The following is a 13,977-nucleotide window of genomic DNA, read 5'->3' on the forward strand; positions in this document are numbered from 1 at the left end:
TCATGAGAATTGTTAATTTTTCAGAAATGTGAAACAAAAGGTAAACATGGAAAGTTGCTGGTCAAACAGCAAGTGTTTCAATAGGCGTTGTATGCCAAAGGATGCATTGCCACACAGTCAGTCTTCCTGCAACATCACAGCCTCTTACATGACTGTAACCACCATGTCCACCACACTAGTTACATCGGACAAGCATAGGGTGTTGAATTTTCCATAGAATCCCAATAGGGAATTGAGAGCAGTGTTAAAAATACCAAGTCCACCAGTCTGACAAATAAAATCCAAGTAGGACAAGTGAAATTTCCTTGTGGCCAACCACTTTAACCATTAGATAGATGGCAACTCTGTGTAGCAGATCATTCTTGCAGTTGGGTTAAAAAACATTTCTAACCCTGAGTAAGAGTATGATTGAGGACAGGCTTGCACACAAAGAAGATCGTGGCCAAAAGCAACAGATGGTTGCAATATTTTACTTAGCACAAACACCCTTTACCAAAACATGTTACAACTTTACATATCTCCTAGTCACCAAAAATACAAAAGAGTTGTTCATCCACATGCTACAGCAAGCAATTGATCACACAGACACAAAACTGAAACCCATAATAACACTACGTCCCCTGATTCTGCATGTGCAAATGAGGCAACAGGTAAGCAGGGCTGGCAGCATGAGAATACCATTAAACTGTTACCTACCTGTCGAACCAAAACCTCCAAACCCTGAATGCATTGTTAGAAAATAACATTAATGACTTATCACTTTACATATCAGGAATGCATCCAGGAGTGTTTGCATGTGCCCATGGCAGGAAGAAAGAGGAAATTTTCTTTTCGGGAAATTGTAAATAGCAAATTTTGAACTGAAAAGTAACTGTGATTTGTCAAGACTTGAATACTAGCACTAAGAAAAGAAAAGTTGAAATCCCTAAGCAAAAAAGAAAACAAAATTGGAAAAAAGTGTCTGATGTTTCTTTCTTTGTTTTGGCAAAATTCAACACCAAGGAAAAATATTTTTCTTTTCTTTAGTGATAGTTTTGTACAGGTAACGGTAAAAGGTGGAGAACATCTTATCACTGTGTATGTAATGTCCACAGGAAAATAATCATTGTTTGCGACATTCTTCTAGTTCCCAAAATTCGCCCAAATAATCTTAAAATATGTATTCTTTTGTTAAATATTTTTTAGATGACGAAACATAGGACACAACTATTCAGTGGATGAGCTATGGTGCAGATGGAAGAGGGATTCAAATCGGCACTGACCTCCAAAGCCTGCTGTGCCTGTACTCGTACCACCAAATCCAAACGAGGAAGTTGTTGTTGGCTTGGCAAAGAGATTGCCACCTTGACCAAAAAATCCTGGCGCTGAAGTTGTAGCTGCTCCAAATCCCGCAGGCTTGCTACCAAACAGTCCAGCCTATAAGCAAGAAAGTGAGTGAGTGAGTGAGTGAGTGAGTGAGTGAGTGAGTGAAGTTTAACACCGCTTTGAACATTATTCCAGTTGTATCATGGCACGTCAGCTTAATATGGACGAAAGCACGAAGTGACGCAGGTCTCTGATGTTAGCACCTTGGCGATACCCATGAACATGGGTATGGTGGTGACAAACCTAGAAACATAATTGTGGAGAACAAGACTTCAAACCCACTTTCATAGGTTTCTGGCACGCCCAAGGGATGCAACTCTGCACAGCGAATTGTGGCACCTCAGATTACTGGGCCAATCAGGTCGCCGCAACAAAGAAGAAACAATAACCTAAACATAGAGCTTTCCTTTCAATACAAGGAATCATAAAGCAAATGTGGGCATGTATCGCAATCTCATTGTTTGAAAAGAGTGGTCAAATCATCCATTGCAACGTACCGATGGCGCCTGCGTGCCAAAGCCTCCGGTGTTACCAAAGTTGAATGATGTTGCTGGCGCCGTGCTTGTGTTGGCACCAAACAAAGAGGACTGAGTAGTAGCCGTGCCAAACAGAGGCTGTAATTAAATCAAATAAACATCAGTATTACTAGCACCATATGCAAAGAAAGTCAAACTGGATTTTCAAATTGAGGATAAAACAAAAACAGTGTTTCCTCCTCCTGAGACACATTATGTTTTAGACTCCTCAACATCACAGTCTAACTTTGGAATGTAGGATTTGTCTAAAACAAAAACAAAATAGGAATCCAGTTAAATTCTTTGTTTAGTCCCAGTAAGTTTTTGTGTGTGTGTGTGTCTTGTTGTTTTTTAACCTTTAATCAACAATATTCCAGCTATTAGACAGGAGACTGTAAAAATGGTAAACAATCAAGTCTAGACCAGACAATCCAGTGATCAATATTGTGATTAACAAACCACACTGTCAAAGTTCAATGACACAATCAATGAAATCACGCAAGTCACGAAGTCTGAACACAGATCCATTTGGTTACCTCTTACAACCAGCATAGGTTGTAGGGGCCCTGTTATGACCCAGATTTCCTGTGGTTATAGTTCTGGATGCTTACCATTGGAATGTCTGACACAACACGTGTTTTCCCTGTATATCTTAAGCTTAAGGAAGGTTGAGTTCTGAATACCTTATTCTGTTGGTTTTGTCCAAACAACCCTGCTGCTTGATTGGTATTTCCAAATCCGAAGCCAGTGGTACTGGCAGTTGTGGTGGTACTGGCGCCACCAAACAGAGGCTTGTTCTGACCGAACATTCCACCACTAGCCTGAGGGTTGGTCTGGCCAAACAAGCCAGTGCTTGCTGTAGATGTGTTTGTACCAAAGCCTGAAACATCAAATAATGTTTTATGAGAGTATCTAATTACTTTGTTATCTGAATGTCATAACATGCATAATCAGCCATTATTCAAATGCAGCATATATCATGATCATGCAATCTTGTGATATTGTTTTTTAACGTTTTGAGTTGAGAAAAAAGATTAAAATAATTGCATGTTGACTTTTGATTTTGTTTGTAACTTTTAAAACCACAAGCAAAGATTTGCTTGTGCCTAAAAAAATTAAATTCTAACCCTGACCATACCATACCAGTGATGAGGAAAACCACAAAACAATGGTCGTTAACCAGTAACAGTTCCTGGATTAAAAACAAGACAAGGGAACAGTACCGTTTTACATCTTACAACACTACAATGTTTTAATTTCAGGCTGAGAAATAATGTGTGGCCTACTATTCTGACCGGCAAAGCCTGTTGATGCCTGCTGTTGTTGCTGTTGCTGCTGCTGCGGTTGCTGGCCGAAGGAGAAGCCAGTGCTGGACGTTGCCGGAGTAGAACCAAACAAACCACCACCGGCACCCCCAGTACCCTGCTGCTTGCCTTTCCGATTGGCCTGATAGTCTTCAAGTCTCAGCTCCTGAATCACAGAGTAGTGAAAACATTATCACACTACAAATAAATCATGGGTGGATACATCAGAATTGTCCTTTGTAGGATTTCACTGCACAGGTGTGACAATTCAATCAGTCTTCATTCAACTACCAAAACAGTTTCAAGAGCTTTAAACATGATGCATATCGCTACTGGTGCACCTGCACTGTTTGAAAGAGTTTTAAATAATGCAGTTTACACAATATTTCAGCTATATCATGGGATTTATGTTGTGTGAGGAAATGTGAAATTGACACGGGTCATTATTAAGTCCAAGTTTTAGAGTGAGTGAATATGGTTTTACGCCGCTTTTAGCAATATTCCAGCAATATCACGGCGGGGGACACCAGAAATGGGCTTCACACATTGTACCCATGTCGATATCGAACCCGGGTCTTCGGCGTGACGAGCGAACGCTTTAACCACTAGGCTACCCGACCGCCCCCAAGTTTTAGAAGAAGGGTGTATGTGATTTTACAAGCTGAATGGTCTTGCACACCCTGAGATATAAGTATTCACAACTGTACAGAATGGTTGCAGACATTGCATGACAAGGGACACACAATAATATTTATTGTACCCAATTTTTTACAAGAAATATAAAAATGTCCTGTAGGTAAAGTCACTATCAAATCTAACAGTACAAGAAACTGTTTCAATACTCTACAGGACCCTCATATTTCCTGCAGCGACCCTTGAAATTAATTATTGGAGTCCCTTGACCACTAGTCTTAAAGGTGGAAGTAAAACCATGAGTTGTCAAAAGTACCTCAAGACACTTGTTGTCATACTCCTTCATGGCTGTGATGCATTGATGTCTCGTATTGATGCTGGCGGACACCCCATTCTTCATCATTGTATCCTGGCCACTCGGAGGGTTGAACTTGACTGTAGTGCCATTGGCATTGTTAGCAAACCCTGACAAGACAAACGCAATATTGTAATATGGAGCTAAATAGGACTGAAATTTGATTTGTATACTACAGTGCAGTTTGATTTTCTGGTGTATTATATTTCCGTTAATATTATTTTTCTATTATGATAAATACCCACGACCCATTTGCTGCAATAGCTTCATTTCCAGTATGATTTCAAGAGACAACACAGACTTCAGCTTTTTCATTTAATCGGTACGATTTTGCAGCAAATTACTTTAATTCTAAAGAATTCCCCTGGAAAGAGACACTTGTAAAGTATGCATAGAACTATTATGCATTTTAATAGCAGTAAGTCCTTGCATAAGAGAGACAATTATTTCAATATGACACTTCTTCAGTCCAAAAACTTTGACGAGTAAAATTTCTCTCTCTGACAAGTAAGCCTTGCGAATATGAAGCGATAGAAACTAACAGTTTTAGTCCACTAGTACTTAAAATGATAACATATAGCAAAACCCTTAAGGGCAAATTTCTACTTGTCCATATGATACTTAACTATTGGGCAGTTTGGCAAGGATTATAGGACTAGTGACAATTTCAAATGCTAACATGTCCATATATTCATAAAATTCTACTGTACAGATCGTAAGAAGGAATAGGTACTGGCTCAACATGTGATTCAACACTCACCTGCTGCCCCAGCCTGACCAAACAACATCCCCCCTGTGTTTGCCTGGTTCTGCTGGCCAAACAATCCCCCGGCAGGAGCGGTGGAAGTCCCGAATCCTGACCAGGCAAATGGATAATGTCGATAAATTTAAAAACTTGTAAAGTGAAAACAGAAGCCTCACATTTCAGCAGACAAATTCCAACCATTGTTCAACCATCATGCATGAAAGGGTCATGTTATTAATTTTCAGATTATAATTATATTATAAATTTATAAACAGCACTTATCCGGATATCCGCACAAATTTGTTCCCCAACAAATGGATCCGTATGCATTCCAGTTATCATTTTAACTCCCTTGGCAGCATACAACCAGGACTCAAAATTAGAAAAAAAATCAGGCGTGCCCACCGGCACTGGACCTGTCTTTCAGGAATGCCATTTTCAATTTAAGTGTGCCTTGTCTTTATTACCCAATAAGAACAACAAATACCAATCATCTGCTAGGTATTTCACAACAATTAACACAAATAACCACTTCTGTTTGAATTGCAAGACACACATAATCTTTGTGAAATAAATTTCTTGCAATCTTGAACATCTTGTCAAACAGTCAATGGGAATTTACCCAATAATGTCAATTGATGTTCTAACATAAATCTTTTAGTGATAGTGGAACATGCAACTAATGGGAAAATGGGATACCATGCCGCAGTTTAACATGGATACCCCACTCAGACACAGTATACTGACTCCTAGCCGACCAGTCCTTGTTTTAGCCCCTAAATGCCGAGCGCCAGACAGGGTAACAACAAGTACCATCTTTTAACGTCTTTTGGTATGACGCGGCCGGGGATCGAACCCCGGACCTTCCGCTCTCCGGGAGGACGCTCTACCACTAGACCACAGAGGTGGTCCCTGATACAACAAAAGCTGCTACGGGCGCAAGGGGGCTTTCACATCCACCTCTCATATTGGGTCTCTGCTGATTGAGCAGAGGCACATTTGAACAAATTTACTTGCCCAGGGTGACATCACACGTTTTGACACTGGTGTTTTGGGCGCATGAACAGATTCGCGTTTCTACCAATTGGTTACCTACCAACGGATGAGTGGTTTTTTTTAGAGTGTGCAGGGTGAATGTACTGTACACTAGGGGTAGTGACAACACTGTAAAGTCCTGTAAAGATTGTTGGTCCATAGGGTGAATAAGAACCTGGTCACAAGCTTGAGATTGGTAACACTCAAGACAGACTAGTTGCTTTATTCCCACGTCTAGTTATGCATATCCACTAGTCCATATGAGCTGCAGACCAGATTGATATGACCAATGGTGTCTACCGTTGCTGAAGTGATGCAGGACGTTTCCCACTTTCGTGGAACCAGGGTTTTACCCGAAGCACAAATCTGCGTTCAGTATGCACAAATGCATAGAATGGATGCAGAAAAAATAAATACTGTGTCCCAAGGGATGCACAATAATATTTATTGTACCTACAGCCCATCAAGACCAGTTATGGGTGTCTGTTAGTTCATCCATCAATCATGACCACTGTCCACATGATCATTGATCCATTGCAGGCTCTAAGTACTGTATTTGACATAATAAGCGCCCAGGGCGCTCTCAAAATTAGAAATAGGAGGCTCTTATTAGAACATTATTTTGGTGAAAAAGAACAGAGTTGAACATGTTGAAAGATAGTAAATTTCGTGGTTTATGCTGACAGCCTAAAATGTTTATATACGACAGATATATTCCCATAATCAAGGATGCATATAACACATATTATACACGAATAAATAAGTCTTGTGTACATTGATCATTTTGGAAGTGGTGCTAACTTGGATTGTTCACTAGCCAATATATTAGCAAATATCGCTGTGGGCGCTTATTAGAGCGGGGCGCTTATTACTTCGAATACGGTAATGATCTGAACGTACTGTACACTACACCATTACATTACTTGACCGGACCCGCCTCCCATATTGCCCACAGGGACCCTTACAATCAGTTATTGGGGGTCCCCTGTACCCCTACTTTTGTATGTCATGGTAAAACCCTTTGCAACCCATGGATATGACCGATAAAATATTAATGATTATACTCAGAGCATTCTAGGTTGATAACCTAGGACTGTAGAACCATGAAACACCTTCAGCTACTTTAGCTGAAGACTCCACATTCAAAAGCATCACTTAGGGACATAAACAATAAATCTCTCTTACCACCAAATCCTGGAGTCTTTGCTCCAAAAGCTGACGTGGTTGACTGTGGTGTTGAGAACAGCCCACCTGCTGACTGAGTCTGTGTCTGTCCAAACAACCCTCCAGCCCCTCCACTTGATGTGCTGGGAGTGTTGCCAAAATCTGAAGAAAACAATGTCCCTTGGATAATGCATATCACGAAATTAGTAAGTAATATGAAACTTGGTTCTGAATGACCAAAATATATCATTAACCATTACAAATATACATGAAAAGAAAATATATCTCTTCTTAAAGTAAGTGAGTGAGGTTTAACCCTGCTTTGAACACTAAAGCATGATGACATCAAAAGTTTTACTCGGGTACGATTCCTCTGCGAGAATTTCTGAAGACACCTCCCATTGGCATGATATTAAGTCATGTGACCCCTGAACTTTAACTGCCAAGCCTAAATGGATGCGTGTGTTCTTGAACCATTCAGATGTCAGCTTCTAAAACAATTTGGCTTCAAATCTTTCCAACCTCGATACAGAAATTTCAATTTTAGCAAAGGAAACCTGCCACAGAACACAAACATACACGGATAGTACACCTTTTGGGGTGTAGATACCACTGTGCTCAGAAAAGACAGGATGTGTAAATATCCACAACAATATCAGAGTGCAGCTTTTGCAGAACTCCTTGATTATATTAGTTTATGCCGCTATATTTTATATTTATACAGCCGCTAACACATAGCAAGAATTTAGAAACATCGACACTAATTCACTTGATGCAACCTTCTATGCAGGTGTCCTCAGATCTTAATGCAGATTGAGGGGGGGGGGGCGAATTGGTGGCCCAGTTGTCTAAGGCACCGTGATTCGCCTGTGCAGAGTTGCGTCCCTTGGGCACGCCAGAAGCCTATGATTGTGAATTTGAATCCCGGTTCGCTCCGATTATGTTTCTAGGTTTCTTAGCACCATACCTGTGCTCATGGATTTCACTGAAGTGGTAAACATCTTAGATTTGCATAAATTCGGGGTTTCCTCCCACATTAAGCTGACACGCCGTGATGTAACTGTCATACTGTTAAAAGCAGTGTTAAACCCAACTCACTCACTAATGCAGAAAGATATCATATTGGAGTGAAAGGTCTGATTTTAATGAAACTGTGATGACATGCGATGCATGACAAGCATGTGACATTGGGGGCCGATTCTTAAACTGAAATCAGCATTGGGTGCATATCATCATCACTTGTTGGAAAAATACATTCATGTTATCCATTTTCGTAGTATCTCGTAACTTACTGAATCCTGTTGACTGGTTCCCAAATGTGCTTGCATTAGTCTGGCCAAACAAGCCTCCAGTACTTGTGTTGTTGTTGGCGCCAAACAAGCCTCCTGCGGCTGGCGTTGTCGAACCAAAGGCTGGCGTTCCAAATCCAGCAGCTCCAGCTGGCTTGTTCCCGAACGAGTTGTTATCTGGAACACATCATGGAACATCCAGCAGATGAGTGCAAGAGCAAGCAACAACTTATCATCATTTTAGCACATAAGATTGGTTGGTTGATTTGTTGTTTAACGCCTCACTCAGTAATATTCCAGCTAAAGGACGGTGGTCTGTAAATAATCGAAACTGGACCGGACAATCTAGTGATTAATATCATGAGCATCAATCAACGCAATTGGGATCGATGACATGCATCAACCAAGTCAGCGAGCCCGACCACCCGATCCCGTTGGTCGCCTTTTACGACAAGCATAGTCACCTTTTACGGCAAGCATGGGTTGCTGAAGACCTATTCTACCCCGGAATCTTCACGGGTCTTAGCACATAAGAAATATGAAGATGTGTTTTTTAGCCATTGTTAGCAATTTTCCTGCAATATCATGGCAGGGGACAACAGAAATAGGCTTCACACATTGTACCCAATTTAACATGATACATGCTTTCAACTCCTACACTTCATATTTTCACTCATCAAGAGGTAAGATTGATTGATTAGCTGCAGTCTGTGCCAAAAACATTTGAGTCTCCTAGCCCCAATATATCTCTTTACATCATTTTTTCAGTCGATTTTACTGTTAAATCTGTACTATCTGTACTATCATCAGCTGAGCTTACTAGACCAAACAAAATTTTACTAGACACGGACTTTGGACTAGTGGCTAAAGTCACAGGGTGCAGCATGTCAATGTTGTCGATGACCACATAGTTAATGGGTCAGGCTATGACAAACATAAACATACAAAATCATTCTATCTTTTCAAACAAACTTTTGAAAGAGACTAAGAAAATCCCTTACTTTGTCCAAATGGTGTCGAACTTCCAAATGTGGCTGCAAAAGAAAAGAATGACTTATAAATTTAATGTCTTATAAATGACAACACAATTAATGGAACAGGAACACAAATCACTTACCAATGGACACTGAATGCAACTGTGTGGGACACATTAAAAACATTTAGATGTTTCACAACACTATGTATATTTACTGCATGTCTGCTTGTTGCCACACTCAACAATATTCCTGCTATAAGGTGGCGTCCAGTAAATACTTAAATCTGGTCAAGACAATCCAGTGATTGATATTATGAGCAACTATGACATGCAAATCAACCAAGTCACCTAGCCTGACATCTGATCTACTTAGTCCCCTCTTAGTCTTACAACCAGCATAGGTTGCTGGGAACACGGTCTTACTCTAACATCAACAAGGAATCCCAAAATAGGTATAATAATTGAACAACATCCAAGGTTTGAAATCATTACATTTGCTTGTTGTTATTTAACACCGCACTCAGCAATATTCCAGCTATATGACGGCGGTCTGTAAATAATCCGAGTCTGGACCAGACAATCCAGTGATTTACATCGATCCACGCAATTGGGATACGATGACATGCATCAAACAAGTCAGCAAGCCTGACCACCCGATCCCGTTAGCCGCCTCTTACGACAAGCATGGTCACCTTTTAGGGCAAGCATGGATTGCTGAAGATCTATTCTACCCCCGATATTGACGGGTCATATCATTACAATATATACAGGCATGCAAACAATATTATAATACGGGAACAGCTTGGGATACTTGTTTCACCATTTTCACTACAGGGTATTTGAACACACCAAACTGCAAATAGTGTTATCCTCAATGAATACTCACAAGATGTGCCACCGCCAAATCCAGCTCCAAACCCCATTGGCTTTTGTCCAAACATCACTGTATTACCAACAAAGTGTAATGGTTATTCTGAAAATATAAACAAATATATAAAAAATATGCAAAGATGATCCAAGTGAGTGAGTGAGTGAGTGAGTGAGTGAGTGAGTGAGTGAGTGAGTGTGGTTTTACACCGCTTTTAGCAATATTCCAGCAATATCACGGCAGGGGACACAAGAAATGGGCTTCACACATTGTACCCATGTCGGGAATCGAACCCGGGTCTTCGGTGTGACGAGCGATCGCTTTAACCACTAGGCTGCCCGACCACCCCTAGATGATCCAGGCCAGGAATCAATAATAATTACCCATAGTTATCAACTTTTTGGATAACTGTCAGTTCAAAATAAACAAATCTGATAAATATTACAGAACATATGGCAATGTATTAAGTCAATCCCATCCTGTTGATCAATAGGGTTGGCATTGGCACAGATCGTATTGCAATATACGCAATATGGAGACCTGTACTGAGATATATTTTGCAATAAGTTTTGGGGCCGAAATTATAAATACTTGTACTGTTCAAATGGTACTTCTTCCTATAATAATCCAGACTTCGGATTGCGTGATGAATAGCATGAAAAAACAAGACTAACTATTACGTCATTAATATCGAATGTTAATGTAAACAGTGTGAAGCGTGTGCTGTTTACATGGTTTAGATAGGAATTCAGTCCATCCAAATGCCTCATGATAGTAGATATAATTTATAGAAGTTATATATAAAATTCTTCTTTAACTGTTTCATAAAATATTGATATGCGAGGGTTGTACAGCGATATACTAGCATTAGGGCTGGGATGAGTCCAATTTTACTACCCGGGTACCCACACCCCTATTACCCGACCCTACCCGGGTACCCGCTGTTGGTGTCAAGAGATAGGTACAAAATGTCAGATTGGGAATAGTTTGACAGTAGCCCTGGCAGAATGTATTTAGATACACGTATAAAACGATGTGGTCATGCATACACTGAAGTTGACTGACGTTTCAGCTTTGTTCAAACATATATAAGTCAGAAGGAAGGCGTTCACAGTCATGAAGAAATGCGAACATTAGAGACTTTAAATTGTCGTGTCACCATGTAGTTATATTGTGAATTTTTGTCATGAAACAATATATCACGTGACTAACCACGGGTCCGGGTAGTCCTGTGGATACCCGGGTCCTACTCAGTACCTACCCGACCCGAGTACCCGAGTTACCCGTCCCAGCCCTAACTAGCATACCCGTTAAATTGCATACCCCTACTGATGAATGTGGAATGTCGATTCTGGAGTGTATCAGGTTAGGACATTCTGGTATCTCTAGTTAAGCGCAGTGATTGGCAAAGATTTACTTTTTTTAACAGTAGGTTGAGCCATAACATAAGAATCACATCATGAGAACGCATAGACATGGTTCCCGTCTTCAGAGGCACTCGACAGAAGCTGTTGAAAATGAAAGCCAGTAGGCTTGTATGCAGCATTTAAGGAGAACCTGATCTAGAGGATGTGTATTTATACAAAAAGATATATGTACATTGGGCTTCATATATGAGCATGTTATTTGGTTTGAAAATTAATTGTTAAATAGTAATAAATACTAATATCTGATTGTCTATGCATGAGGTAGTAAACCATAGTTTCACTGACTCAAGATTAATAAATAAGTAATGTTTGGTTTGGAAACTTGAGTCTTCATGTATTTTATCACAATCTTTTCTTTCTGTATGACAGTAATAATGACTATAAACACATGGCAGTACAAAATTAGAGACTAAGACATCTCATTTAAAAATATTTGTTGCATATCATGTATATCATCATGATCATGCATATTATTACATATTTTTACATACTAACCTATGACTTGAGTACATACATCAGCGGAGATTACTTTATTTTTCAAATGCTTATCCTATTTGTCAAGAATTCACCAGGTTAGATATATATATAAAAGGCAGTGATAATTCTAGGGTGGGGCCTTGTGCTTTTAGCCCCTAAATTTGAAAAAAACAACACATTTTTAAATACAATGGGGCATTTTAACATTTTGCTGTATGGGCGTACCTCTGTAATATTTGAAATTTTCACATAAAGGGCCCATGTCAGAAAATTCCTAGAGTGAACCCTGAATAAGTATAAGTATGAAAATGACAATATTTTAAATTTAACTTATTTTTTAGATGCAGGTATTGTCTAGATGCTAACTTATTAAGTTGCACACCCTCTTGTACTGCTGTTCTTTTAGTTTGCACAAAGTGAACATATCAGCCTGTATGTGGGCGAAAAATATAATAGGCCTATATTCAATACAGCATGGGGATATTGTTTCCATATTGGCATAATAATTGACAATGTTGCACACCCAACAATAGGAGAAAAACTCTACTCTGACAATTAAAACTCATATGTTTACATACTTAAATAACATCGTCATGCACCGATAGTGTGTGAAACGTTGGCTACGCCGACTGAGATATGATACTTCGAATGATGTATTTATTTAGCCTGATGTGTGATACTCCAAGACCTGTCCACTCCGCCTGATTCAATATTGACCTGCCTTCGGAAGAAATTGTCGTTGGAAGTCAACAGCAGTATCTTAAGCCCCAATTCACTGAATTCGGGGTATAAGTCATAGTCGATCATTGAGTAAACCAGGAAAGGGATCTCGATCGGGTCTCGCCTGAGACCGGCTAACTGAAGGCATGCTGATATATAGGCCTTCAACTCATTTTCTGCTAGTATATCATGATAGGTAATGAAATAAAACGTACACTGGTTGATACATTAAACATAAAACCACACTGAAACTCTCAAAGCCGAAAGTGTCTTGAGTGTAAACAGAAAGTAGACACGAATGTGGAAACGAAATCACACTTCAATTTCAAATAATCACAACGGCACCGACATTTCAAAATCCAAGAAACATGCCATCCCTCACCTTGTGTATGCCTTGATCATATAATTTTCAGATTGTTTATTTCAAGGGTTCTTATAGAGTTGCTATGTTGTCATAATGCAACCCGATTCAGCTGCACAAATCTAGTTCAAGGCAGGCTAACCCACAATGGCGCCTAAAATAAAAATGGCGTCACGCACGTTTGGGGATCCCCAATGGCGTCAGGGTAACCTAAAAATAGATTGACCTAGAATCTACATCATTACAACTACTTACAAATAAAAGCGCAATTGCAGCAGTACCCGTTTGTAATTATTTTAAACCAAAAATGTACTTTCCAAGGCTCAGAAGGGGTGAAATGCTACATAGAAACGTATATGATAATTAGCTGCCAACCTATCTTTTAGATATAGATATAGAACATACGCTTGTTAACGTTTCATCACAAACAACATGCCTTGTCCACATGACAACGTTGAGAAATAAACAGCAGTTGGCATCAAGCAAGACATGTGTTTATTCAGCGTTAAAATGGAACTGCGACGCTGCTTATTTAGGACTGCACAATAACTCATCATCTCGCTAGGAGATTTTATGATTATCCCGTGATAATACTGATATGGGGAGCGGGTCAAAACGGCTTCATGTCAGAACGTCTTTAAAAGGTAAAGTCAAAATGGCCGCAAGCCATAGTCAAAACGGCCCCCAAAAAGTCATAACGGCAACAACAAGACGTGCACGTCGCTATTATAATCTCGAAGATC

General features: G+C 39.8%; 1 protein-coding gene across 3 annotated transcripts in view; it reads right to left on the reverse strand.

The window, feature by feature from the left end:
- The window catches only part of LOC124115638 (nuclear pore complex protein Nup98-Nup96-like), a 50,218-nt gene extending 36,789 nt beyond the window's left edge, over positions 1-13,429 (reverse strand). The window contains exons 1-12 of one of the 3 annotated variants that reach the window (XM_048388256.1): positions 13,256-13,429; positions 10,268-10,354; positions 9,407-9,439; positions 8,409-8,582; positions 7,138-7,278; positions 4,933-5,028; positions 4,134-4,282; positions 3,176-3,350; positions 2,564-2,760; positions 1,863-1,979; positions 1,263-1,416; positions 697-720 (exon numbers count right to left, since the gene is read on the reverse strand). In XM_048388256.1, the coding sequence (XP_048244213.1) occupies positions 697-720; positions 1,263-1,416; positions 1,863-1,979; positions 2,564-2,760; positions 3,176-3,350; positions 4,134-4,282; positions 4,933-5,028; positions 7,138-7,278; positions 8,409-8,582; positions 9,407-9,439; positions 10,268-10,322 (1,315 nt within the window). In that variant the 5' untranslated portion in view covers positions 10,323-10,354; positions 13,256-13,429. Of the gene's footprint in view, positions 1-696; positions 721-1,262; positions 1,417-1,862; positions 1,980-2,563; positions 2,761-3,166; positions 3,351-4,133; positions 4,283-4,932; positions 5,029-7,137; positions 7,279-8,408; positions 8,583-9,406; positions 9,440-10,267; positions 10,355-13,255 lie in introns of all 3 variants that reach the window. The other 2 variants (XM_048388255.1, XM_048388257.1) reach the window with 2 other exon arrangements.
- Between the last annotated feature and the right edge of the window lie 548 nt (positions 13,430-13,977).

Source organism: Haliotis rufescens, unplaced genomic scaffold (assembly GCF_023055435.1).
Source record: "Haliotis rufescens isolate VD_foot unplaced genomic scaffold, xgHalRufe1.0.p SCAF_7, whole genome shotgun sequence".
In the NCBI taxonomy this organism is placed as follows: domain Eukaryota; kingdom Metazoa; phylum Mollusca; class Gastropoda; order Lepetellida; family Haliotidae; genus Haliotis; species Haliotis rufescens.